The sequence below is a fragment of the Ochlerotatus camptorhynchus genome, unplaced genomic scaffold, assembly GCF_037179485.1.
Source record: "Ochlerotatus camptorhynchus isolate MF236.1 unplaced genomic scaffold, CSIRO-AGI_Acam_v1.1 ptg000328l, whole genome shotgun sequence".
Lineage (NCBI taxonomy): Eukaryota > Metazoa > Arthropoda > Insecta > Diptera > Culicidae > Ochlerotatus > Ochlerotatus camptorhynchus.
This window is the reverse complement of record NW_027040816.1, coordinates 5,636,062-5,662,546: the sequence shown is the minus strand read 5'-3', so window position 1 is coordinate 5,662,546 and position 26,485 is coordinate 5,636,062. Positions and strand designations below refer to the sequence as shown.

General features: G+C 41.6%; 1 protein-coding gene across 8 annotated transcripts in view; it reads right to left on the bottom strand.

The window, feature by feature from the left end:
* Svil (Supervillin) overlaps positions 1 to 26,485 on the bottom strand; it is an 807,253-nt gene that overhangs the window by 280,038 nt on the left and 500,730 nt on the right. For 7 of the 8 annotated variants that reach the window (XM_065230080.1, XM_065230078.1, XM_065230079.1 and 4 more), the window contains 3 exons: positions 25,945 to 26,429; positions 15,183 to 15,974; positions 2,318 to 4,595 (listed from right to left, as the gene is read on the bottom strand). In XM_065230080.1, coding sequence (XP_065086152.1) covers positions 2,318 to 4,595; positions 15,183 to 15,974; positions 25,945 to 26,429 — 3,555 coding nt within the window. The remainder of the gene's footprint in view (positions 1 to 2,317; positions 4,596 to 15,182; positions 15,975 to 25,944; positions 26,430 to 26,485) is intronic. The other variant, XM_065230082.1, reaches the window with a different exon arrangement.

Sequence of the window (26,485 nt, the reverse complement as noted above, 5' to 3'; positions counted from 1 at the left end):
GGGACACATTACACAATTGGCTAAATAACCCCACTTTCTCCGATTAACCGATTTTTTGATCGGCATATGGAGACCCGAGGGGGAGGGAGGGGGGACAGTGACAAATTTAGAGCAATTCAGAGTTACTCTGAGAAAATCTCTTACTCTCTGAGCGAACCTATCTCTCATTGCTAGTGGGAAAATTTCTGGACAACAATTCGAGTTTAAGGTTCGTTAAAGACGTTTTGAAATGTTCAGCTAGATAGTTAACCTCGTTTGTTTTAAACATGATGAACAGGAGCAGAGGACTTATATTTCACTGTGGATGATTTTAACTGTCTTGAATACTAAAATCCGAATCGAGATGCAGAATAATTTATCCTCAACATCGGAGTCACACTCAGGACCGATGGGACCAGGTCAAATAAACCTAATAGTGAATTTGTTTATTATTCAGTTCCAACCTGCATCGGGTATCAAGATCGGCTCTGTTTGTTTTCTGACAAACGTCAGTTTGATCGTTTGTTTTTAAAACCTACCTCAGGTTGAGGTTCGCTCTGGCAAAAAGGTTCGGTTTCACGATAATAAACAAATTCGCTATAAGAGGAAGACGAGACCAGAAACGACTTTATCTCGCGTGACATTTGAAAAGGGCCTTCAACTAAAATGTAAACAAACCAGAAAATGGATTGTTAATAATCTCTGTCTTTTTCTTGGCCTTTTTAATCATTTTAATTCTTATCTTGCATATCATTTGAAAACTGCACACTACCAAAATATTAGTAAACCAGAAAATGGATTGTAAATAAGCTGCCTATTTTTATTCCTATATAAGGAAATCGAAGTTTTTTTAGACTTTGTACAGTACAGTATGGCAATAATATCGCACACAGCACCCAAACATGGTTGGCCTTTTTTAGCGTGCGGGCCTTGGTGCGGGCCAATGAATGATTCGAAAAATTTCTTTGATCGGCCGATTTGAAAATTGAGTTATTTATAATGATTTTTACTAGTTATGCGGAACATTCTTACACGATTTGTAGCTTGCAAGCGGTGCTATAGAATGGTATCAAAAACCGATTTGATTATATTTTGATTATAGGCCCTTTTCAAATGTTACGCGAGATATGCCTTGTTCTTTATTTTTCCCTATGCAGATCAGAGCAAATCATAGTAACTCTGAGTAACTCTCAGCTTAAGAGACACTTGCATTAAAGCCGTACCCGGGGGGGGGGGGGGGGGGTGGGGGGGCTCTGTGGAGACCTATTCAAAAATTAATCGATAATAATGTTGGAAAGTGTGAGAGTTCTTCGGAAGATGATTACTAACTTTTTTGTATACTGCTTGGCAAAGAATGTTTGCCAATTTTCCCTATCCTATTTGAAGAACTTTCTGTTTTTATTTGGAATTCTTTTCAAATGTCATGTTTCTGAAATTTCTTTAGAATGGTTGAGGAACTTGCTTCCGTCCTTCCGCAAATACTCCTCATGGAAAAATTAAAAGATGTTTAAAAATATTTCAAAGGCTGCATTAACGGGTGGCCTTTAAACTGGATTTTGAATGCTATAACCTCCTATGTCATCAGAAGCCGATATCAACAGACATTTGAGAAACGCAAATGAAGGTGGGTCTGCCACACAATACAAAAGGGCGGAAGCCAAATCTGCAAGCAAGCACTAGATTTGAATCCGGCAGGACATCGGATCAATGCAGTGGAACCTCAACGTGATCCCATGGAAGCAGACAATCGTCAACCGTGACGGTCCTTTACATTGACCATATGCACCACTACACTATTGCTGCTCAAGATTCTTAAATACTGCGACGAGCTTCTGAAATGTTTGCTGATCTTCGATGAAGCCATCAAAGCACATGTAGGATATCTTTCTAGTACTGCAACTATGCACGTTTTTCACTTTTCTCGCGAGCTTTACGCTATCATACCCCAGTATTCTAACCACACTCACTCATTCCTCCTGTATACAATTTGAAATTTTGCAAAAATAAATCGAAACAGCAAATAAATAGTTCCACCCACTCACACACAATAATTATTCAAAACAAAACACCGACTTCGAAAACCTTGAAACGGAAAACACACTTCGCTACATGAATCTTTTTATGCCCCTCTACATGGGCGCTTGCGAGCCAATACGCAATAACTGTTGCACCAGCCGTTCGTAGCCGTAGCACGCGCGCCCATCGAAATGATTGTTTGTACAAGAGGAATTTACTATATCGAATGATCTGAATGGCAGCGAACGGGATGAGACTCTCATTGGTTAGAAGAAAGAAAGAAAAATCAAATCAAATCCGATAAACCTAAAATCCTACTCACCCACTCAGCTCCGTCGACGTGATCGGTTGCGTTTTGAATCGGTACGATTCCCGCCGGGAAGTGGCACAGCCGCCGGTCTTTTTCGGTACGGCACCGGAACTGGATCCTGCGGCGCTACTGCTACTAGTGTTGTTGCCATTACCGCTGGGGGACGGCGTGGAGAGGAACTTTTCCATATTTTTGATCCGCTCCGCCACGGATATGATCGGTTTCTCGATGTTTTGAACCTGAGGGACGATGGCTGCCGCCTGAACTGATTCTGGATGTTCCAACGAGCGGCTTCGGCTGAGAACGGGATTCGGGTCCGGATCACGATCGCCGAACGAACGCCGCTTGGCGGGGCTGTCCGTTTTCAAGATGGAACGTTTCAGTTCTTCCGAGTCGGAATTCTCCTCGCGACTGCTTTTGCGAGAAGATTTCAGGATCGGGCGGATTTCCTCCGATTCGGATGAGTATTTCTTCTTGAGGATCGGTTTCGGTGTGGGCAGTGGTTGGCTGTCGGACTTGAGGATGGGGCGGATCTCGTGGTCGTGTTCGTGATCCAGAAGCATGTCCTGACAGATTTCGGCCGCGGCGAGGATCACCGCTTGCGAGATCGAAACATGCTTCGGTTGTTCGTTGGGGGTGGACGTCGAGGAGCTGTCGGTTTTCTTCTTGAGGATTCCGTGCGAGACGACACTGTTGACGGCCGTAGTGCTGCCGCCGCTGCCACCGGTGGCCGAAACGTCTTCCTTCGATTCGTAGGATTTCTGCTTGAGGATGCCGTGTTGAGTTCCGTCTTCGAAGCTGTTTCGGCGGGTGTGTTTGACCAGGATGCTCCGATCGTCCGGGGAGTGGCTTCGGCTGTATCTGCTTTCGTCCAGCGAGCAGCGTTTCTTCAGGATGCCTTGCCTGCGGTTGGATCGGATGGGAGTGTCCAGCACGCTCGGCGAGAATGTTACCGGCGAGGCATTGCTCGATGCAGAACTGTTGGATTCTACGGTTTTGCGTTTCAAAATCGACACGATATGGTTGGAAGCCGGGGAAATGACCGATGATAGATGATTTTCCTCCATGCTCTTGGCTCGTATGATGGGCGATAGGCTCTTCTTTCGCTGTGGGGAGCAGCTTTTACGCTGGTGCAGACATTCAAAGTGTTCCACGGAACTCATCTTGACCAGCTTCTTCTCGTACGGTGGACCCGATCCTGCACTGTTACTGCTGGCCGGTCTCGGTGGGTAATCCTCGTCGTTGTCCCCAATCACAATAATGTCAGTCTCGTCGAGCGATTGTATAAAGTGACTCTTGGGACTGTTCTCTATTACTACAAACTCATCGTTAAACTTATCGTCGAATAGGATCCGGTTCGCCGGCCGCGGCGAGGACGAACGACTTCTACGTACATTTCGCAGGAGTAACCGTTCCGCGACCAGTTCTTCTTCCTCTTCCCCTTCGTCATCTTCGTCGTTATCAATTATAATCGGACACAGTCCGGAAGGTCCTGCCTCCATCAGATCCAAATCCTGCTCTTCTTCATGCACGATCACCAAGCTTTCCAATTCCACGTCCAAAGGCACCACTTCCTGCTCGTCCACTTGGTCCAACAAGGGCACTTCCTCTTCCTCATCCTGCACGACCGGCGGGATGAGCGGCGGAAGAACCGGCACTCTCACTTCGTACTTCTCCAATGTGGGAGATTTCAGCATTTGACTAAATTTAGAATATTGTTGCACCACCTGCGGCAGTGGCGAATCCGGTAGCTCACCATCGGAAATTCGGCTATCTACTCTAACGTCTTCCAGGCGGTCGTTGCTACCGCTAGCAATTGGCGGCACTTCGTCTCCGGCCAAGGTAGCACTCGAGCTGGACGAATCCACGTTGAGCGGAGGGCCTCCCGACGGCGGAGGAGGGCTTCGGCCGAGAAGGAATGTCAGTCCGGTGGCGGCCGGTGAAGCAGACTTGCTGGTGCTGGTGCTTACCAGCGGCGACGACGCCGGACTTGAGACCGCCGTACTAGTTGCTAGGGATGTGACGGATGATTGCGACGGAAGGGTGGCCAGATGTGGCGAGGAAGCGGGGGTCGTTACTGCGGTCGACGGTGGAGATACCGACGGTGACGATTTTTCCACGGAATGCGACTTCCGGACGAGTCTGCCGGCCCGCACCGAAAGCGGACCGGCACTGTCGTTAGTCGGCGAGGTTGTTGTTGCATTGAGTTTCCCGGCGACGGTTTCCGGACTGGAGAGCGGGGCACTTCCGGATTTCTGACGGATACGGCGCCGTTCGGTCGACGAGGGTCCTGGAATAATAGATGGGAAATGGGTAAGTGGTTTGAGCATGGGTAAGTGATTTGAGATCGTTTGAAGAGCTTTGCGATCACACTGATCTTTTTTTATACAAATGGGGGGGCCAAAATGGAAACTGAGGGGGAGGGTGTGCTTCCCCCCGGTTGGGTTGTTGGGATGATGAAACAAACAAATAGGGGTGGCGTTCCATGTCAAGCGATTTACGGTAAAGATTGTTGATCAAGTTTCTACGAGAAGGTTTGAAAGCTGTTGAGAGCTTTGAATGTTTTCGGAAAAAGCCATGAATACCTTTATCGATTGGGAGAGGCCCAGAAGGTTTATGCGGACGATCAGACTGACTCATAATTGAGTCAACTCAATTTCGTCAAAATTAGTTTTACTCAAAATTAAGTTGAATTTTGCGGTGTTTTACAGGAAAAACTTCTCGGATATGAGAAAAATTCATGAAAATCATATAGATTTTCCTCATATTCGAGAAGTTTCTCCTGGAAAAGCCTGGAAAATTCAGCTAAATTTTAAGTAAAACTAATTTTGACAAAATTAGTTCTTCCGTAGGCACTCCTCCTGGTAAATTTGCTGGTTCATGGTCCCAGAAATAACAAAAGTTTCGTTTTTCAGTCCACAACAAGGAACTTTTTGGATAATTTCCACTTCTTTTTGATTTTATGCCTACTGTGATTCTATACACTCTTAGCTTGATTCAATGAAATTTTGAATAAAATTACTCAAAAATGCCATATAAGCAGCGTTTTTAATGTGTCCGGAATTTTTCGTGTTCAACCTTTAATAAAGCTCACGCCGGTCCACGCCCTGATCGGCGCATAGGTCTAATTTCAGTAGCTTGCGTGGGCGAGCGGAAAATTTGCCGTCAAAGTCATTGTTTCTAAAAGCACTTATGTATATTTCTAGTGTTCAAATATTTTAAATTGAAACTCAGATGAATTCAGACTAAGTGGATCTAAATCCACGCCAGAGCAAATCTGAGATGCCAATCCAAGAAAATCGTCTTGCCGAAAGACAAACTTTTTTCTATTTCTCCTCATCGACATCACCATCTTACAAAACTTGCGTAGGAATTTCAGGGTACCGTAAAACGGGGGGAAGTTGATCACTTTTTACGGATGCTTTTTCCAACCATATGTTAGGCACACAAATAAATACCTCTCCTGTACTAGCAAATGCTTTCCTAATGTACGAGTTTAGATTTGAAATTGTATGTTGGTTTATTTTTTAGAATTAAAATTAGATCAAAAACGCAAATTTTCAATTCTGGAGGTGAAGTGCAAGGTTGTATAAATGTAATATTTAGAAGTTAGCATTTAAACTTGATTTGTGTTCGCTGAAGAAAAATCTAGTGTTAAAATTTCAGCAAAAGTTACGGTTTACGAATAAATTGCATATCTCGTTACAAAAAGTTAGAAATACGCCTAAATGTAGGCAATTAACATCAGCGACACAGCACCAGAATAAATGCTGATTCTGATGGAATGTTATGGAACAGTTAAAAGTTGCATATTTGATCACTTCCAGTAAATTCTCTCCTAACTTTTCAAAAGGTCCTAAGTAACAAATGTAAACAAATCGAGTTTATAAATACACATTGTAACATTTGTACCTAAGAACATTATGCACACACACACACACATTCAGATTAATGTCAATTGAATTGAGAAAATTCTAAATTAACAAAACGTCTGAAGTCCAAATTTGCATTAACGATGTTTCACTGTTACATAAGACGTTTGACTATGTTCATCAAGACATAAGACATGAAGTATCAGAAAATCCAAAACAATGCAGATCTCTACCACCGACGAACCGACGTGACAGCTCATACAAGCTACTTTCAAATTCGTGCCCAAGACGCCATATTTAAAATACGTTAAACACTACCGACATCTACTCATCCTATCGCGTCATACTATGAGCAAGGACACGAACCCACGTATAATTTATACTGCCTTGGTTTGCGTCTCACCTCGTTTGACAGATCTGTTCACCCGTTTGAAAGTTCGAATCGCTAGTTTGACAATTCGAATTGTGGGCAAACGAAATGCTCATGTTGCATGTCGGTTCGTCGGTATATCTACTTCGATCCTTTGTGTTTATACGAGTCAAACGTCTAAAATGTTCAAACAAACCAAAACAATGTGATTGTGCACATCGGAATTTTCATGTCAAGCATTTTTCTACTGTTTCCGCGTGAAAATCTAATTTCCTATCGAATAGCGTTCCGGTAATTCCTTTATTCGGTGAAGCGTTCAACTGGCGGGGCATTATACATGATCAGGGCCCAGCAAAGTCACTTTCAATCGAAAATCATCAAGCGACGACGAAGGTGTCAACCATCAATTGAAAGTCATTCTGTCTTCTCATCGAGCAGATCCCCTTCAACATCAACAGAACCACTTTCGATCAGTTTTCATGCTTTTAGTTTTGGCTTGACTCGTGTTCATTTCGTCTTTCATTGTCAAACGAACTTGCTTTCGTATTGAAGCAAACTGTTCGATCCAAATTTGCGCAGTTTTTCTGACTTTTATTGATTGCTCACTCGGTTCATTTTAGCGCATGCGCATAGATCTGTGGGCTACAAAATGGTGAGTGACAATCTGGAAGGAGCGATATACCTAGCTCCGGTCCTCACAAGTTCCTACCTCACGCCTCCACGAGTCATATGATCACAAAAGACTGCCAGCTGAAACATGGACACAGCTGGTTGGCGTAGCCTGGGCAATGTTGTCAATCCGACAATAGTGAGGAGGTGCGACGCGAACACTGGCGCGGTAACCATAACAACCCGAGCGTCTGTTCACCATGGAGGTGTGGCTCAAACAGCGTCTGACTGGCATCCAGCGGCTGAATAAGAAATGCTCTTCCCCGGAAGCTACACCTAAGATGGCAGCCCCATCACGGCGAATAGGAGACCTTAGGTCAACCACCTACTGTCTCTGAAACCTTTACAATCGTTACAGAAACCAACAGAGAAAGACATCGAACTGATTTAACGGCAACGACTTATAGCGCAAAACAACGGACACGAATTGGATCATGGAATGTATTGTTATTGTTAGCCCAGCAGGGTAAACTGGCACAACTTGCCAACGAGGCGCGACGCATGAAGCTAGAAATCCTGGGACTGAGTGAAGTTCGTTGGCCAAACTTTGGAGAACACAAACTGCCGTCGGGACAGATACTACTATACTCTGGTATTCGAGGTGAAAACGCTCCCCGCCATCGTGGAGTTGGTCTCCTACTTAGCGTCCAGGCAAGTGCTGCGCTCATCAAGTGGGAGCCTGTTAATGAGAGGATAATCGTTGCCAGATTTAGAACACGGGTTCGTAACCTTACCATAATCCAATGTTATGCGCCAACCGATGCTGCCGAGCTACAGGACAAGGAGAATTTGCCGTCGTGGATAAGTTTCCAAAGGGTGACATCAAGATCTACACTGGCGACTTCAATGCGAAGATCAGCTCCGACAACACGGACTATGAGCGTGTCATGGGACGCCATGGTCTCGGCGAAATGAGCGAGAACGGTGAGCTGTTTGCAGAATTTTGTGGCAATAACGACATGGTGATCGGGGGCTCGCTCTCCCCCCATTGGCCAGTGCACAAAGCCACGTGGGATGGACATACCGAAAATCAGATCGACTACATCTGCATCAGCCGAAAATGGAGAGGAGTCTTCTTGATGTCCGGAATAAACGCAGCGCCGACATCGTGTCTGACCATCACCTTCTAATCTGCGAAATCCGCCTACGCATGGCGCGGATCCAGCGACGGTAGGAGAGACTCGGGCGGCGGTTTAACACACGCCGACTTGAAGATCCAGCGGTAAAAAGATTTTATTGAAGAACTTGAGACTCGAGCTGCGGACGTTCCAGAAGGTGGCAGCGTAGAAGAACAATGGAAGCTCATCAAGAATGCCTTTATAGAAACAAGCGATAACAACTTGGGTGAGCTGCGCACCCAGAGGAAAGAGTGCATCACAGATGAAACCTGGCGGAAGATTGAGGAGCGTAGAGAAGCAAAAGCCGCGATAGAGCGGGCGAGAACCAGAGGAGCCAAGAACGAAGCCCGTCAATGGTACTCGGCTCTAGAGAAAGCCGCAAACACTGGCGATATACGCCTCTTCTACGATATCTCACGACGCCTGAGTGGAGCAAGGATGAACCCGAGGATGCCAGTGAAGGACACGACTGGACAATTGCTTACCGACCCCACTGAGCAGCTGAAACGCTGGTTTGAGCACTTCGAACAACTTCATCAAATTTCGTTGGCCAACCAGCCATCAACATCTTGGCATGATCCGCCTAGGGTGCGGCGCATCACTCGCGTCAATTCCGAGGCCCCATCACTGGAGGAGATTAAAGCAGCTATCCGAAGCATGAAATCCAACAAGGCTCCAGGGGTCGATCGCATATCAGCAAAGATGCTCAAAGCTGACCCCATGCTATCCGGACAAATGTTGCATCAACTATTCTGTAATATCTGGGACACCGCGACTTTTCCGGCCGACTAGATGCAGGGCATCTTAGTGAAGGTCCCAAAGAAGGGGGATCTGACTGTGTGCGACAATTGGCGAGGCATCATGTTACTGTGTATTGTTCTCAAAGTTCTGTGCAAAGTTATCCTGAATCGGATACAGGAGAAGATCGACGCGACTCTCCGACGGCAACAGGCAGGATTCCGTGCCGAAAGATCTTGTGTGGACCATATTGTCACGCTCCGCATCATCCTGGAGCAGGTCAATGAATTCCAAGAGTCCCTTTATTTGGTATTCATTGACTACGAAAAAGCTTTCGACCGTCTCAATCACGAGAATCTGTGGGGCGCCCTGAGACGCAAGGGAGTCCCGGATAAAATCGTCAACCTCATCGAAGCGCAGTATGAGGCTTTCACGTGCAGAGTTCTGCATAACGGAGCCTTGTCCGACCCTATAAGGGTAGTCGCTGGTGTAAGACAAGGATGTATACTATCACCGCTACTGTTTCTCATCGTAATCGACGAGATCATGGTAGGTGCAATTGACCGTGTACCGAACCGTGGGCTGCTTGGCAGCCTATTACCATGGAGCATCTCAACGACTTCGATTTGGCTGATGATGTTGCTCTACTAGCACAACGGCGCTCTGATATGCAGAGTAAGCTCAATGACCTAGCCGAACGCTCCTCTGCGGCGGGTCTCACCATCAACGTCAACAAGACCAAATCGTTGGATATCAACACGGACAACCCTTCCAACTTTACGGTAGCGGGGCAAGTAGTAGAGAAGGTCGAAAGTTTCCAATATCTTGGCAGCCAAATGGCGTCGGACGGCGGGTCCAAGAGCGACATAGGTGCACGAATCAAGAAGGCTAGGGCTGCCTTTGCGAGTTTAAGAAACGTATGGAGATTCAACCAGATAAGTCAACGCACCAAAATCCGAATTTTCAACTCGAACGTGAAATCTGTGTTGTTATACGCCAGCGAGACGTGGGGTGTATCAGCGGAGAACACTCAAAAGCTGCAGGTCTTCATCAACCGATGCCTGAGGTATATAACTCGTGCCTGGTGGCCTCACAACTGGATCTCGAATGCCGAGCTCCAAGTCGATGTCATCAGAAGCCGATAGCAACAGAAATTCGAGAGCGAAAGTGGAGGTGGGTCGGCCACATACTTCGACGGAGCGGAAACGAAATCTGCAAGCAAGCGCTGGATTGAAATCCGGCAGGACATCGCAGCAGAGGCAGACCCAGGGGCTCATGGCGGCGGAGCCTCAATAAGGAAATCAAGCAAGTCGATAGGAATCTGACCTGGGCCCAGGTCAAGGCAAAAGCGAGCAGCCGCCCAGGATGGGTGAAAGACTTCCTGGTGGTGCACAGGACCCTTAAGTAAGTTAATAAGTTCGTGTCGTCACCGTTCCTAAAATACCAATATTGTAGGGTATTTGAGACTTTTTCTGAGCCCGATGGCCGCCATCTTGGACTCCAGAATGGCGTCGTTAGTTTAATATTCGTTTAATAAAAAATAACATTTTGTTACTACATATAATCCGGATGCCATGCCTATCGGCAACCGATATTGTGCGGATACTATCCGATTACTAAATATATGTTGATGCCTGACGACGCGACACGTGACACGACGAATGAGCCCTGAATTGAAGTGAAAGTGACAAAAACGAAGGAAGCAGTTTTCGATTCATTCATTGCATCAATTGAAACAAGCCTTTGCTTCAAATGAAATGAACTGATGCACTTGACGAACAAAGCAAGCAATATTCAAGTCATTTTTGACAGGAGGAATGTTCATCGTGACTTAAAACAAAAAAGAAGCACAATGACTTACACGAAAATGATATTGCTCGAAATGAGCGATTCTGCGGAGAGTTCATTTTCTTTTCTTTGTTACGAAAATGTAGAACCCTGCACATGATTGATTTGCTTCTTGGTTAGTAAGGCTTGTACTCGAAAAAATGCACCATTTTTATCCGTGTGTAACTTTTTTATCCGTGGGTAAAAATTGATGAAAATCTGGGTATAACTAGTTTGGAGTGAATTGTTTACATGTGCAAAATTCCATAACAATCGGTTCAGTGGTTATTGAGATGTCATCGAAACAAGAAGAAAATCGCCGGAGAATTTTGCGCGCCGTCCTGGAAAATCCGACTGCTACCATGAGATGGATCGGAACATCGTTTAAGGAGTCCCAGACGACCGAGCGGCGGGCTGGAAGTGGAAGAAAATTTAAGACAGCTGTTCCTGTGAAGGCCCGGAAGGTGTTGGATTATTTCAAGCGTAATCCGAACCTTTCGATTCGCGACGCGGCTCTTAAGGCAAAGTATTCCGCCTGGTTCGTTGAGCAAACCATGAAACGAGCTGGGCTTCGTGTATTCAAGGTCCGGAAGGCACCGAACCGGCGTGATCAACAAAACACGGCGGCCAAATCCCGCGCAAGGACGCTGTATCGAGAGTGGTTAACGAAACCGATGTGTGTGGTTATGGATGACGAAACCTACTTCAAGGCAGACGCAAAGCAGATACCGGGGCTGGAGTTCTACGTTGCCAAATCACGGTTTGATGTTCCGGAAGACATAAGGCAGGCCATATGCCAATGCGGTAAACTGAGTAAACCGTACATCACAATGGGTACCATCAACAGCGAAATTTACCGCACCGAGTGCCTCCAGAAGCGTCTGTTGCCCTTCCTGCGGTCCCAAGGAGGCGAGACATTATTTTGGCCGCACCTGGCATCATGCCATTATGCGCGATCGCGACGTTGGATTGGTACAGAGACAATAACGTTGTTTTTGTACCAAAAACCGCCAACTCCTCAAATTCATCAGAGATTCGTCCGGTGGAAAGATTTTGGGCTATAATGAAGGCCAAAGTTCGAAAATCGTCCAAGGTGTTCAAGAACGAGCTGAAGTTGAAGAAAGAATGGATGAAAGTGAATGTAATGAGGGGTCTTAAGGGAAAGGTGCGGGCTTTCAGCGATGGAAAGGAAATTGAATGAAGTAATTATGCCGAAACATAATCCATATGTATTAGTTCATTCCTGAAAGTTTCAATAAAATTCGACTTAAAATAAATTTTTGGCGAACACTTTTGTCTGGTGCATTTTTTTCGAGTACAGGCCTTACTAAAGTAAATTTTGTTTGCGATGAGTTGGATTCAGAAAACACTCATGTTAATGTGTTTATTCTAGCCGCGGCTGAAACGTTGAGTCATCAGGAAGTAGTAACATCCACGATTTATCACATAAAATAACACTGTTTTATCAAATAAAAAGCAGCTTACGCGACCACCAACGATCGACCAAAACAATCTGTGGGCAGTGTTGCGATATACCGTTAAAAAAAAGTTGATGCATTGTCCAATACTCATATTGATCGTTTAACTCGTATAACTTAAATTATGCACTTATAATGCTTAAAAACAAACATATAATGTTGAAAACATAAATGACCTTTGTAACTGTGATTATAACAAAACGTCCTATATAACAGGTCCAATGTACACCTGACAATAGCAAAATGTCCTATGTGACATTTTCACGTTTTCATAGGAAAAAAAATGTGTGAAACGGGTAGATTATAATTTCAATTTCAATTTATCTATCGCATTTTACTATTAAAGGTCTTAAAAGCTGAACATTGCATTAGGTCCTAAGTAACATTGATCGATTCTCTTTGTCGACTTTCTCTTTCGTTAATAACTTGAGCACAGAACCGTTTCTTGATTTGTTTGTCATATAAGATGCTAGATAAAAGCTTCTTTTATCGATATGTGTGCTGAAAATACATGGGAATGTCTTTACATGGCCGTGGGGATGCAAAGAGAAAGTCGACGAAGAGAATCTGTCAATGTTACTTAGGACCTAATGCAATGTTCAGCTTGAAATGTCAAAAGCTGATTTGATTTAAAAAAGTATCAAAAAGATATTGTCAATCTTCAACCTCGTTTTTCTCGAAAAGACTTAAATGTGAAATAGGACCTTTTGAAAAGCTAGGCGAGAATTGTTCATATAGAGTGGTAGAACGCATCATTTGTGAAGGGAAAAGTTCCAAAAACACTATTTTAAACTACTCAGTGAAATACTAAACAATTTATCATATTACAATATAATGAAAAATAATAGTCCAGAAACGAAAATTTAACCATCATCAACTTCACCCTGTTTTACGGTACCTTAGATTTTTTTTGGGGAAACCATCCAGGGAAGATCATGAAGTTTTTTTTATGATGCTAATTTGCATCTTTTTAAGCTTCTATGGTGCTTACTAAATGTAAATATTCAAAACTCATATATGAAGGCATTTTGTGAGACTTTCAAAATTTCTGTGACATACACGGTAAGAAAAAAATACCCAACGGTCAGTACACTTTTACCTACTTTTGACTAGTTTGTCTCCTTAATGTTGTTAAAAACTGAAGAGCAAAACAGGGGTAGTAAAGTGTGGGAACCTAACGTTGAGTATAATCATATTTACCTAATTTGGGTAGAACTAACTTACTTTTTTGTAAGAGATGAACTAGCCTAAGGCTAAAAATCTCTTTAAAAAAAACTTACTTTTTTGGGTGGAAAGCTAGTGGAAGTGCACACAAGCGAAGACAACAAATCAAGAAGACGCGTCATCTGCCGCTCAAAGGTAAATGCTTTGAACTTTGATAGCAAATATTACATCCTCAGAAGAAGGGTTTGAGTATTTGCTCATTTTTCTATGCGTTGCTTCCACCTTCACTCAAGCGCAGCGCTATTGTATATGTCGCTTGGATTCTGGCAAAGTTGCCAGTCTTCTTGATATGATGTCTTCGACACAAGTAAATGAAAACTGCTTTGACCCGCTCTACCTACTTTTGGGTTCCTGCAATATAGTGCCGAGATGAGTGAAAAGTACTTATTTTTGGGTACTTTTTTCTTACCGTGTTCCATCTTTGAGGAACGTTTACTCAGTTTTGGCCAGAATACCGTCTAGTCAGTGCTGAGAAACCGCACTTTTTACGAACAATAATTCGCCAGTGAGCATGCATAAGGGCGTATACGCGATGATCGATTCTCTTCATCGATTTTCTCTTTGCATTGCTGCAGCTAAGCGAAACAATTTTCTAGAATTTGTGCAATGCACAGTTGTAACAGGTTGTATTGGCTATCAAAAGCAACAGCAAACGCACCGAGAAACGTTAAATCTAGCGAGTTATTAACAAAAGAGAAAATCGACGAAGAGAATCGATCATCGCGTATACGCCCTTATGCATACTCACTGTCGAATTGTGAAATCCTGTCAATTTCCACTAAGTTTCAACGGCCCACAGAGGGGACGAAATAAAAAAAATGGGAAATGGCCATTTGCGACGGAACTATTGAGTGTAGCATTTTGATATCTTCTCAAATGTTTCTTAAATTCTTGTCGACTTGAGAGATAGAAAATTGTCGTGTTCGACAAATTTTCTTAAAATGATGTCATCTACAATGTGTCCATAGATGTTAATCGATTTTAACAAGACATGAAAAAGTTATTTTTTTTTAATCTTAGTGTATACCCTCCTTAAGCAAAAATTTTCACCACTCAAATAAAGTACTCAATAATTGAAGAAACATTCTAAAAGACATCAAAATGCTACACTCAATAGTTCCGTCGCAAATGGCCATGTCTCACTTTTTTTTAATTCGTCCCACTGTGCGGACCGTGTGATTCATTTTCATATTTTCATTGCCGGACATGGAACTGCAACCTAAATTGGTGACACCGTGGAACTGAGAAAGCAAATCAAAACTTAATGATCATGAAGAATGTGTAGTTACAAAATAAATACGGTACGTAAATTTTGAAAAAGAAACCTACAATTGCAGTCACGCCATGCTGCTAAAATGATGACTGTAAAAACACAAAACAAACCGATAACATCGACAGCAAGAACATCAATTTCACAAATTCAAACTTGAGATTAGGGCTACAGAAATAATAATTTAAAACTCTAAAAACATCGCATTTGCAACTAAAAAAAAAATAAACAAAAACTAACATCTATCCAAAGACATTTTAAACCTACAACATTGACCAGCACCTGCCCAAGGAAGGGAATTTGCTACTCACGTTTCTCCGTCGATTCCTCGTGCTGCGAGCGATTCAGATTGGACTTCCGCTTGGCCGATTTGTCCCGTTCGATCAGCGTGCCCCGATTGGTGCTGCTCTTCACCGGACTCAACCCGGCCAGGTCCTTAGCGAGCAGCGGATTCCTGGCGCCCGATTTCATCGTGGACGTTCGCATCCGGGGCGAAGCCGTCGCTGCTGCCCGAGGCGACTCCCAGCTTGGCAGCTGCTGCTGTCCTTCATGAACGATTGTCCCTTCGACGACGGCGCCGTTTCCAACAGCAACCGCATCAGTGGTCGAAGGGATTTGTTCCAAAAAAGCCTCCCCACTGGTTACGATCGACGATGGCGACGGTTCGGGATTATTGTTGTTAATCAAACTGCTAGTTGCATTTCCATTCAGCAGATCATTTCCGTTGTTATTGGCTAGTTGGTTAGTGGTGATATCGGGCATTGCGCCACTCTTGTTACGATTGACGTCGGCACCGGAGCCGGCGCGTTTGGTGATCGTTTCGGTCGTCTCCTTCAGCTTCTGCTTCATACTGACGGTGGTGATTGTCGGAACGAGTCGTGGTTTCGCCGGCTGCTTCGTCATTGCCAGTATCGCTCGGTTTCCGGTATTCATCGTTGGCGATATGCCTTTGCTACCGATATTGTTGTTATTACTGGGGGACAGAAGCTTACCGATCCCGCCACTGGATGCCGTCGTCAAAGCTTTCAAGCGTTGGTGGTGGATGTCCTCGCTAGCGGTGGACGAAACGCTTGCTCCACCAGCTGATTGAACTCGTTCTTTACCTGCACGGGTGTGTGCGATGTACACAAAATCGTCAGCACGAACACACACACACACACATCGAATTGAACGTCGCGTGGTGAAGGCATGTGTGTGTGTGTGAATGAAGAGGGATGTGAAGGTGTTGGTGAAGGTGTTTTTTCGTTGTTTATATTTTGATATCGTTCGCACGGTGAGAAGAGAGCGAGAATAAACAGAGATCGGATGGAAAACGAGTGGTTAGTGCATACTTTGGGGGGTTCTGGTGGAAGGAGGGGGATAACAACAGCTAAACAGAGTAGAGCGAGATAAGAAGGGACTACCACAACCGTTACATTGCACAAGCTAGAAAAAAATATGGACTGTCCAATAAAAGAGCAAAACCGCACAGAAAGATGAGAAAGGACTGCAGTAGTCTGCAGAGGAAAGGTATATTTACAACAGTAAACAATGGCAAGGCAAACATAATGTTGTGAGCTTCTTCGTATCACCCAGAATTGCTATTTACACTGATGGCGATAATATCTAGAGCAAATACTATCTCTTCCTAAGGCGAAAGAATTTTAATTGTACCCAGTAAACGGTCAGAACACACCCGTTAACAAAATATCGTAATATAGCCTCACTGTCCCATCTCTGTTTGATTTCCAGTAATTGTCATGTTTTTTATGGGCAGCTCATGTCTATAGCACAATATTCTTATTCTACATATGACTTGATCACAGTAATAAATCGAGCGTTCAGAATCTAAGGCAGCACTGCAATGATCGATTTTCGTCTTCGCTATTGTCTTTGAAGTAATTCTAATTAATTCTATGAACATTTCAAAAGGTCCAGTCTATCTGCTTTGATCGATTTTCTTCATCGACTTTCTTTTTTTTTTTAAACGGCTATGCAAACAGGTTTCGTGCTATTTTTGAAAAATAGTTTGTGAAAGGAGATTCTTATCTAGAAATTGGATGAAGAGAATTGATCAATGAAGATGCCTACATGGCGACCAGCAAATCTCGATTAGTAATGTGCCGATTTTATCCCGTTTTTTCCCCCGGAATTTTGGAAATTTTCCCCGTTGTGCTATATGCATTTAAATTAAGCATAAAGCCGAGTGCGGTTGAGCCGAAGAGATCACTACGTTAAATGGGTCATTAAGGGGGTATTCCCGATCTTTTTTTCAAAAAATCAAATTTTTTTTTTCACGTTTTTTTGTACTTTAGACTATATACTTTCATCCCCCCAAGCCGTTTTCCGATCAGCGAATTCGGTGTCCAGGCATAGCTGACTAATGGTAAGAACCCCCAAATGGTTTTAACTAAAGTCAAAACTTTAAACGCGTTTTTCTCGAAACCACATTTTTTTATCGGGCGAAGATTTTTCTCAGAAACTATAAGAGATATTGACTTGAATCTTTGCGCATTTTGTTCCTTATTAAATTCTTTGGAGCTTCTCCCACTTTCAGACAAAAATATTAACATTTAACATTGTTTGAAGACCTTAAAGCTGCAAAAAAGCGGGCTAAAAATCGCCTGTTTTTTCATATGGCCGCCATTTTGTTAATTTGCTAGATTTTTTGCTGCCAACGGGAGAAGCTCCAGAGAATCTTATGCAGATTATTAATTTCATCACGAAATCTGTTTCAGATGAAGCCGTTCCATAGAAAAGTCTTCGCCCGTCCAGGCGTTTGCGGCGAACAGGGGTCTGTTTGCCGCCATTTTGTGACGTCAATAATGTCTTTTTTTATGTCGAAAAAAATTTATTTGTAAACTTTAATGTTCAATAAACAAGAATCCCAAAGAGTTAGGCGCATTACTATTCATTTTCCTTGAAAGAAAATAATTGAAAAACAGGCCAAAAAAGGCAAAAGATTGGGAATACCCCCTTAATAAGACATTAGTAGCATTTCTCCTGCATCTTAAATTTGGGTTCGCGTTCGAAGTCTGCTATATTTGTATTGAAAGTTCGCTCAAAACTGTGCAAAACAAGCGTTTCCTTTAGAATAATTTCCCTTCACAGAGTTCTATTCAGAATTCATTTAAAATAAATTCGAGATACTCTTTGGAAATCCTTTGAAAATTGCTTTGTAACAATCCACAAACACTTTAAAAATTCATGAAATTCATCCTAAGATTCTTTCGAATTTTAAAGATTTTCTAAGAACATACTGAAGCATTGGCCCAGTTTTTTTCTCTTTATAATTCCCATGCAAATCACATCAGGATTGTCTTATATTTTGCTCAGAAAAATCTTGGAGTTCTCCTCTCAATTCTTCCAAAAAATCACTTGGATTTCTCCTTTAAATTATCTAAAAACCGTTTTTCGATATGCCCTTGGAATTATCCTGGTAGTTCACTTAAAACACTTCGCAGAATTTCTTTAGAATTCAAGCTGAACATTGCATTAGGTCCTAAGTAACATCAAATATATCATATTAACAATATGATCCATTCATGCCTTTTCCAAATGTTGCAATGGCGACCCGCAAAATATTGCTTCACGCACCATCTAGCGTTGAAAAAGGTCAGCAACAATCATTCAATTACAATCGAGGGGTGCGAATATAGCACTTATTACAAAAGTAAGAGTCAAATTATTTTCTTTAATTACATTGTGTTTATTACTTTAAAATTTGTCTGACATGTCACTGTTGTCATCAAATAAAATAAAATACTGAAATACAATTATTTGAAATATTAAACAAATTTTTATTTGGTTTACCCCTCGTGATGATAAACAAATACATTGGTAGCCTTTTTGGCCACAGAGGTGCTTTCATCGCTAAAAATTCGGTTCGCCAGCTAAGCGAAAGTGTGGATCATATTGTTAATATAATATATTTGGTAACATTGATCCATTCTGTTCGTCGACTTTCTCTTTCATTAATAACTTGAGCACATAACCGTTTCTTGTTACGTTTGTCGTATTAGATGCTAGATAAAAGCTTCTTTTATCGACATGTGTGCTGAACATACCTGGGAATGTCTTTACATGGTCGTGGGATTCAAAGAAAAAATCGACGAAGAGAATCTATCAATGTTACTTAGGACCTAATGCATTGTTCAGCTTGATTTGTACCCTCGAACAGCGTTGCCAGATATACCGATTTATCGGTATTTATACAGATTTTCAAACTTGATACCGATATACAGATAAGGTTTCTCAGAATACCGATTTTTGAGTTTTAATACCGATTTGTACCGATTTTTTTAATTTTATTAATACTCAAAATGATCTGTCTGCCCGCACTGAATTGTCAGAGAAAACTATTGTGAGAGACTTTTATCTTATTGAAAATTCAAATTTTTGAGCCTGCTCTAAAAAAAAATCATCTTCAAAAATGTATTATGCTTAATACTCTTTCGACTAATGCTTACATTTCCTCGCGTTTTTGGTTACCAAGGAGTCGAGAAACAGCTGATGGTTTATCACAATAATTACTGGAAATCGGGAAATACTTTTATTCAGTGGAAAAATAGGCCCATAAAAACTTCCTGAAATTTTTTTAATCCTACCTTTGAAGTTTCTTCCAACTTTCCCTAGGAATTTCCGTTCACCTTAACCTGCCCTGTAAGTTATTTTCCGATTCCTTCCGGAAAGCTATTTTGACTTCCCTTGGAAGCTTCTTCTGGTTTCGCGCGAAAGGTTCTTCCGTCTTCTCCCGTCCGTTTCTTCAACTTCCCCGGGACTTCAGAAATGCTTCCAGAGTTTTATCATAGAGGTAACTCTAAGAAAATCCACGAACCCCTAATTGTATCTGTCAAATTTTCATAGCAAATTAAAACAAACATTGTATAGTACTAGAGATTCGACTGGAATGGTGTACGTTAATCGATTTGCTTGGGACTAATAGGCTAGGCAAGTAGTGAGCCAATTTATAGTCGATAGTTTCGTATTGATTGTTGGTTTTATTGCGGTTCCATTAGTTTCAGGAACTTTTCAGAAGTTTTGAAACTTCAGAATAGTTCGGACTTTTGGGTAGGTTCCGATAAATTATAGGCACTTTCATTAACTTCTGTTCAAATCCGAGAACCCGGGAATCTCAGGAAAGCCCAGAGAACTCCAATGAACGTAAGGAAACTGAAATATTTTGAAAACTTCACAAGCCCAAAGAACTTCAATGAAATTTAATGGTTTTCAGGATAGTTTCATTTGTTAGGAGAATTTAGATAACTTTAGGGAAGCTTTGAGAACATCAGGACATATACATTAGACTGATGCAAAATTTAACTTTTTCGCTCCACAGTGCTTAAATGGTTTCAAATCGGGTCCTGATTAGCCTCCCAAAGTTACAACTCATTTGGTTAGAAACAGACTTCGCACAAACCATTTGAAGTTTACATGTAAATTACTATGGGAAATCTCAACTTTTTGTTCATTGCCTTCTAGTCTTTTTCCATTCTGAGCATTCGATAGCTATTCTTATAGAAAATTGTCTCAGCTACAACTTTGCTGAAGATTGTTTCTATGTAAAACGAGACAGGAAATAGTTATTAATTATTTAAGAGATTGGTAAACTTATGACATGATCAAGCAGCTGCTCTGTAGGCAACACTGTATTTTGCAGTGTGACATAGTAGTCATAATTTTTGTGTCCTATTCAACGCCCCAGAAACACCAATGTTGCCTGCTGAGCAGTTGATTGAGCATGATCATAAGACATCAGTGCATTGAACCATTAATAACTTTCGATCCTTGCATTTAATCAAAAAGTGGTCTTTGGCAAAGTTGTAGCTGGGAAAATTTCCTACAAGTAAAATTGAAAGCTTTTGAAGCAGACCGATATGGTAAATTATTAGACAGACATGAACAAAAATCTTGGTTTTACCATAGTAATTCCCATACGAACTTCAAATGGTTTGTGCCATTTCAGTTTCTCACCAAATGGGTTCAAATTTTAAGAGGTTAGTCAGGATCCGATTTGGAATCGTTTAAGTATTGTGGAGCGAAAATTTCAAATTTTGCATCACTCTAATATACATTCAAGGAAATTTCTGAACCTTTAAATGAGTTCCGAGAAACTCTGGCAATTTGAAAACTTCAGTTAAGTTCCGAGAGGTTCATGAAAATTTTGGAAACGTAATAGAAGTTACATGAACATTAGAACATTGTGAGAACATTTGAAGGAACTTTAAAAAAATTAAAAAATCGGGAAGTTCAGAGATCCCAGAAATCTATTTCTTCCAGATATTTTTCCATCTTCTCCTTGAAGTATCTTTCGACTGTTCCGCAAGCCCTCTGATGTCCGACTTTTTCCAGAAGTTTCTTCCAATCCACCGTGGGAAGTTTGTCCCAGTGTCTGCTGGAAGTTTTTTCCGTCTTCTCCAGGAAGTTCAATTAAAGTTCTACCGGATGTATCTATCGAGTTCCCCCAGAAGTTTCTTTCGACTTCCTCTGGAAGTTTCTTCATAAGTCACTCTCCATAGGTTTTTTCCGACTTATTGTAAGGTTTTACCGAGCTTCTCCTAACTTCCCCTGGAAATGGCTCCTACGGCATTGGCTTCCGATTTCCAAACTTTTCTGGCTTCTGGATTTTCGTCTCCGAAAGTTTCTAAAAAAATTTGCCAGAAAATTCTTGGCAATTTGGAAGATCCCCATCGGATGTTTTTTCGACATCTTTTAGAACTTCCTTCAAACTTTCTTGGAAGTTTTGCCGGTACCATTAAGAGACTAATTCAAATATTTCCCAGAAATTTCTTCCGACTTACATGGAAAGTACATCCTTCGAATTTAGTCCAAAATTTTGATTTTTTTTTTAAATTAATTAAAATAGTGAATACCGATAAATACCGATTTTTAATCATTTGAAACCGATAATCATGAAAACAGTCTGGCAACGCTGCCCTCGAAATTCGATTCCCTTGATATTTTTCACGGAATTTTCCACTGACTGATTTTCCTCCTAACTCTCACAATTGACTTTGAGTTCTAGTCAAAGCTCTCGTTGAGTCCTTGCCAAAACGCCCTAGGAAATTTTCTCTGAAATAATTTGATGTTATACCAAGAATTCATTCTAAAATGTCCTCAAAATTGCCTAAAATATTTTAATACTTCTTCTAAGTGACTTTATCCCGAAAATCCAGTCCAGCACAAGGGTATTGAAGTTTTATCCAGGTTCAAAATCTTATTTGTTTTTCAAAGGAGCAGTTCCACGCCAAATGACGAAAACGGACAAACTACACACTTAGATTTTTTGCCGAGATGGGCGCCACCGAGCAGCTCGGCATTTTATTTTGCTGGAAATTCAGCAAAAAATATGGTTGTTAGCTGAATCTCGGCAAGTTTTTCACTGAGATCCAGCAAAATAAAATGCCGAGCTGCTCGGTGGTGCCCATCTCGGCGAAAAAATCTAAGTGTGTAAACACGGCGAAAAGATAAGGGCGACACTTTTAAGGTAGGATTGGGCGATCTTAGATCGATCTTTGGAAGATCGATCTTTTTCATCCCGATTTTCGATTTTTCGGATCGATTTTTTGTCCACGAAAAGATCGAAAAAATCGATCTTTTCGATCTTCAATTTTTTTTTAAAGTATAAAAAACGATTAACTCGCACCACAGACTGCGTAGTAAATTTAACGAACGTAACGTCAACATCAGCATCGCTCCCTACAATGACGTCCCTATTTACGTTTTCGATATTTAAGAATACAGCAACATTTGAAGGTTTGTTCTACCTGCCTCCTATGCTCATTGCTTCTTAGGGGTTGTTCATAAACTACGTATACAGGTTAGGGGGGTTGGGAATTACCCACGGCCCATACAAATTAAAAAAAAAAATGGTGTGGACAATTGTCTACGCAGTGGGGGGGGGGGTCAAGAATCCCAAAAAACTGTCTACGTAGTTAATGAACAGCCCCTTACCGTCACGACAACATTTAATTGAATATTATAAAGGAAATAATTTCTTGGGGTACCAACGTAAACAAGCGTATTAAAATTAAAATCAAAAGATCGTTTCTTTGATACCGATTTAATCAGTGGATCGATTCTAGAGCCAAATATAAGATCGATCCGTCAAGATCGATCTTTCTCTGAAGATCGCCCAATCCTGTTTTAAGGAAATCAAAACAAGGCGGATAGTATTGGGCAAATTGTTGTTGGTATACATCTTGAGGGTGATTTAATGAGGGCCGAGATGAGGGCGTATTTACGGGCGCAATTATAAAAATGACGAGTTTTCAAGAGAAAACGAACGAAATGCTCAACACTATTAAAAAGGGATCAATTTTACGATCATAAATGAGAGGGTTATAAAGAAAGGGGTGTCAGTGACTTTGATCGATTCTCTTCATCGACTTTCTCTTTCGTTAATAATTCAGCTGATTCGTGTGCCATTCTGGATGCTAGATGAGAACCTCCTTCATCAAACTATGTGCCAGAAATTGCACAAAATCGGTTTAAAAAGCTGTGGCTATCAAAAGAGAAAGTCGATGAAGAGAACCGATCAAGTCACTTACACCCCTTTCCTTCTTACCCCCTCAATTCCACTTTTGACTGAACCCAGCAAATTTATTGAGAGCTCTCTGAGTTCTCTGAGTGCCGCAAATTCAAATGATAAAAAATATTCGAGTCTCCAAAAACCACTACGGTCTTAGGCCAAATGGCACACAAGCATCCCAACAAACAATTCACAGTCACAAATAAGCATACACATTGAATAAATGCTGTATAACAGTGTACAATGCTGAATAAAACAGGATGTCGAATTATGTGCTGAAAAAAGTTCATTGAGATCGATAGATGCGCCTTTATTCCGCCGTTTGCTCTGATATGATTAATTTACTTATTAAAAGCTTTATAAACGTTGACTGTCCTCTTGATTCAGAACCAGAAGTTTGATCTAATAACAAACTGAATAAGTGTAATTTGCACATACATTGACGCTTTAATCCGACTATTTCAATTGATTTAATAACATGCTTTATTAAACGTCCAATAATTGTTGTCTAGCTCCATTACTAGATTCCATTGCATTGCTTAACAATATTGCTGAATAAAGGTGAAAACAGTCAGCATAATAGCTCTTATACCACTATGCGTCCATGTTTTAATTGCATGCTTTGTAAATGCTTTACAAACGGCGTATTCATTCATTATTCCACAACACTGCTCCAGGCTAACAACAAAACGAAATTGGTAGCATAGTGGTTACCGTTTCCGCTTTCCAAGTAGAAGGTCGCGAGTTCAATCCCAGCCTCAACCCTTTTTTTTTTATTTATTTTCTACGCCTAATTAATTTAAATCGTAATCATAAATCGTATCACTCAGGACAACCAATTCATAGATCTATCTAAAATAATAGCATCCTTTGCATCGAAATTAGAGAGATGGAGAGATAACGTTAGTCTAATGTTAAACAACTATGAATGAATTAATCTTCTCACATCTCCTTGAATTAGCTAGAGTTACGGCTGGAAGTGCTGATAGGTTTTCAGATGCAAGCTTTTATTGCTTATTTAGCTGCCCATATGATGTAATCTAGGATAGCTCAGATGGCAAGGCAAGCGGCTGGTGATCGGAAGGTCATGGTTCGAATCCCATATAACGAAATGTGTGTGTATGTATGTATGTAATAGATTTTCTAGATCTTGTATGGTGGGTGCGCGTGCTTCGACCGAAATAAATGACACAACAATCACTGACGAGAACACAACCCTGCTCTTCTGTGTCGTTCTTATTTTCGGATTAATTATTCCGTGGTTGAATAATCGTTTAATATTAAATAATAGTGTCTTATTAAACATTATTTCACATGAGAATCAAGCGTCTATATACACCTTTATACCATCGCTGTCTAAGGAAGTAAATGATGTCTAATAAACGCTGAATAATCAAAAATTTGATCGAATAAGCTCTGTTACAACTCTTTTTAGTCGAATAAAAGCTTCTCGACCTACCTTATTCAACACCAAATATTTCGATGTTGTGGTTGAATAAATTCTCCAGATTTGTGTGAACAAAGCCTGAACAGATGTTATTATTAAAAATACTACAATTATTATTAAGCATGAAGTGGAATAAAATCGTCAAGAAGTCGTTTCTTCAATAGGCAATTGTTTGTTGGGATCTTTCAAAGAAGGAAGGATTATTTTGGAGAAACTTAAGTCTATGATTTTACAAACAATCTCTAAATTGTAAAATCATCAAATTATTATTTTCGTGATTTCGAGATATGAACAACAAATCGGAATGTACAATAGCTCAAGTTTTTTTTGCTACGATACGATTGAATTGAGCCTTGCCTTATGTTTGACTAATATTTAATTTGTCCATCTGCTTACATTGCCAAGTGGAATTAGTAGATCCAAGATTTCTTAAAAAGACGTGCCTAAACGAAACTAAAAAACCTAAAATGTTTTTCAAATGTGCTTGGATCAACTTAAAATTCTATTATGTATCAGTTAATTGAAGAAGTCTGCACAAAGGCAATTAAATGGAACTGTCTATTCCTTCTGTCGTTCATTGTTAAGAGTATTCCACTAAAGACGCCAACATTCATCAGGATACATCAAATAAACGTTGTCGATAATGCTTTATTTATCATTGTTCAGCTCCCAAATTAGCATTGAAGTTAACATTTCACCATCTACACAAACACACATACAGGTTAGAACACACTAGAAGCTACGGAAACAAGCCGGCAACGGGTAAGTAACAACGGTGCAACAATAAGCAACAAACACACAACACAAAGCAAAAGAAGAGAAATGGAAAGAAGAAAATCCAATTTAAAATACCCATACCGAGGTGGTGGTGCGTTGGTTAAAATGAAAGCTAATATATAAAGTAGGTAATATGCAAAATCAATAAGTATAAATATATGAATGTGACAGGCAAAAGAAGAAGCCGAATGGAAAATGAAAAAAAAAAAAAACAGCTGGCCATATCAATCCCGCGAGCGCGCGAATGTGCATTATAAAATAGAAGAGGAGGTAGGTGAAAGACCAAGCACGAAATGCGTTGGCTTGGCAGGGGAAGGGGGGACAGGGATATGAATCTTACCCAGCGCAGCGGCACGAAGTCTGGAAGATCTGGTCGTTCGAATCGGCTGCTGTTGCTGTTGTTGCTGTTGATGTTGTGGCTGCAGCTTGACCTGTTGCTGCGGAGGTGCGGCGGCAACCTGTTTCTCCTCGGATTTCGCTGCACGAACGTTGCTGCGGTCTCGAGGTTTACGTTGCTGCTGGAGCAGTTGCTTCTGCTGCGGTTGATGCAATGGTGACAGTGGCAATGAGCTGCTGCCTCCGGTGCTCGTCGTCGGTCGGGAACCATGGGCCGTGGCAGGTTTTGCTCCGCCGGTACTAGCAGAGGTAGTGGATGTAGAAGAGGAACCGGCTGACGTGGCCCGCCACGGCCTACCCGCGGCGGAGGCTGCTGACGAGGATGACAACGACGAAGGTGGTGCTTTCGAATGATGTAGCGTGGATGATTGAGATTTACTATGAATTGCACTTGACGTAGGAGTATTGGTTGCTGATCTAGACGTTGATCTGGGTAGGGGAGAAAAATCCGTCGTTACACGAAACTTATCCATTTACATTGCGCC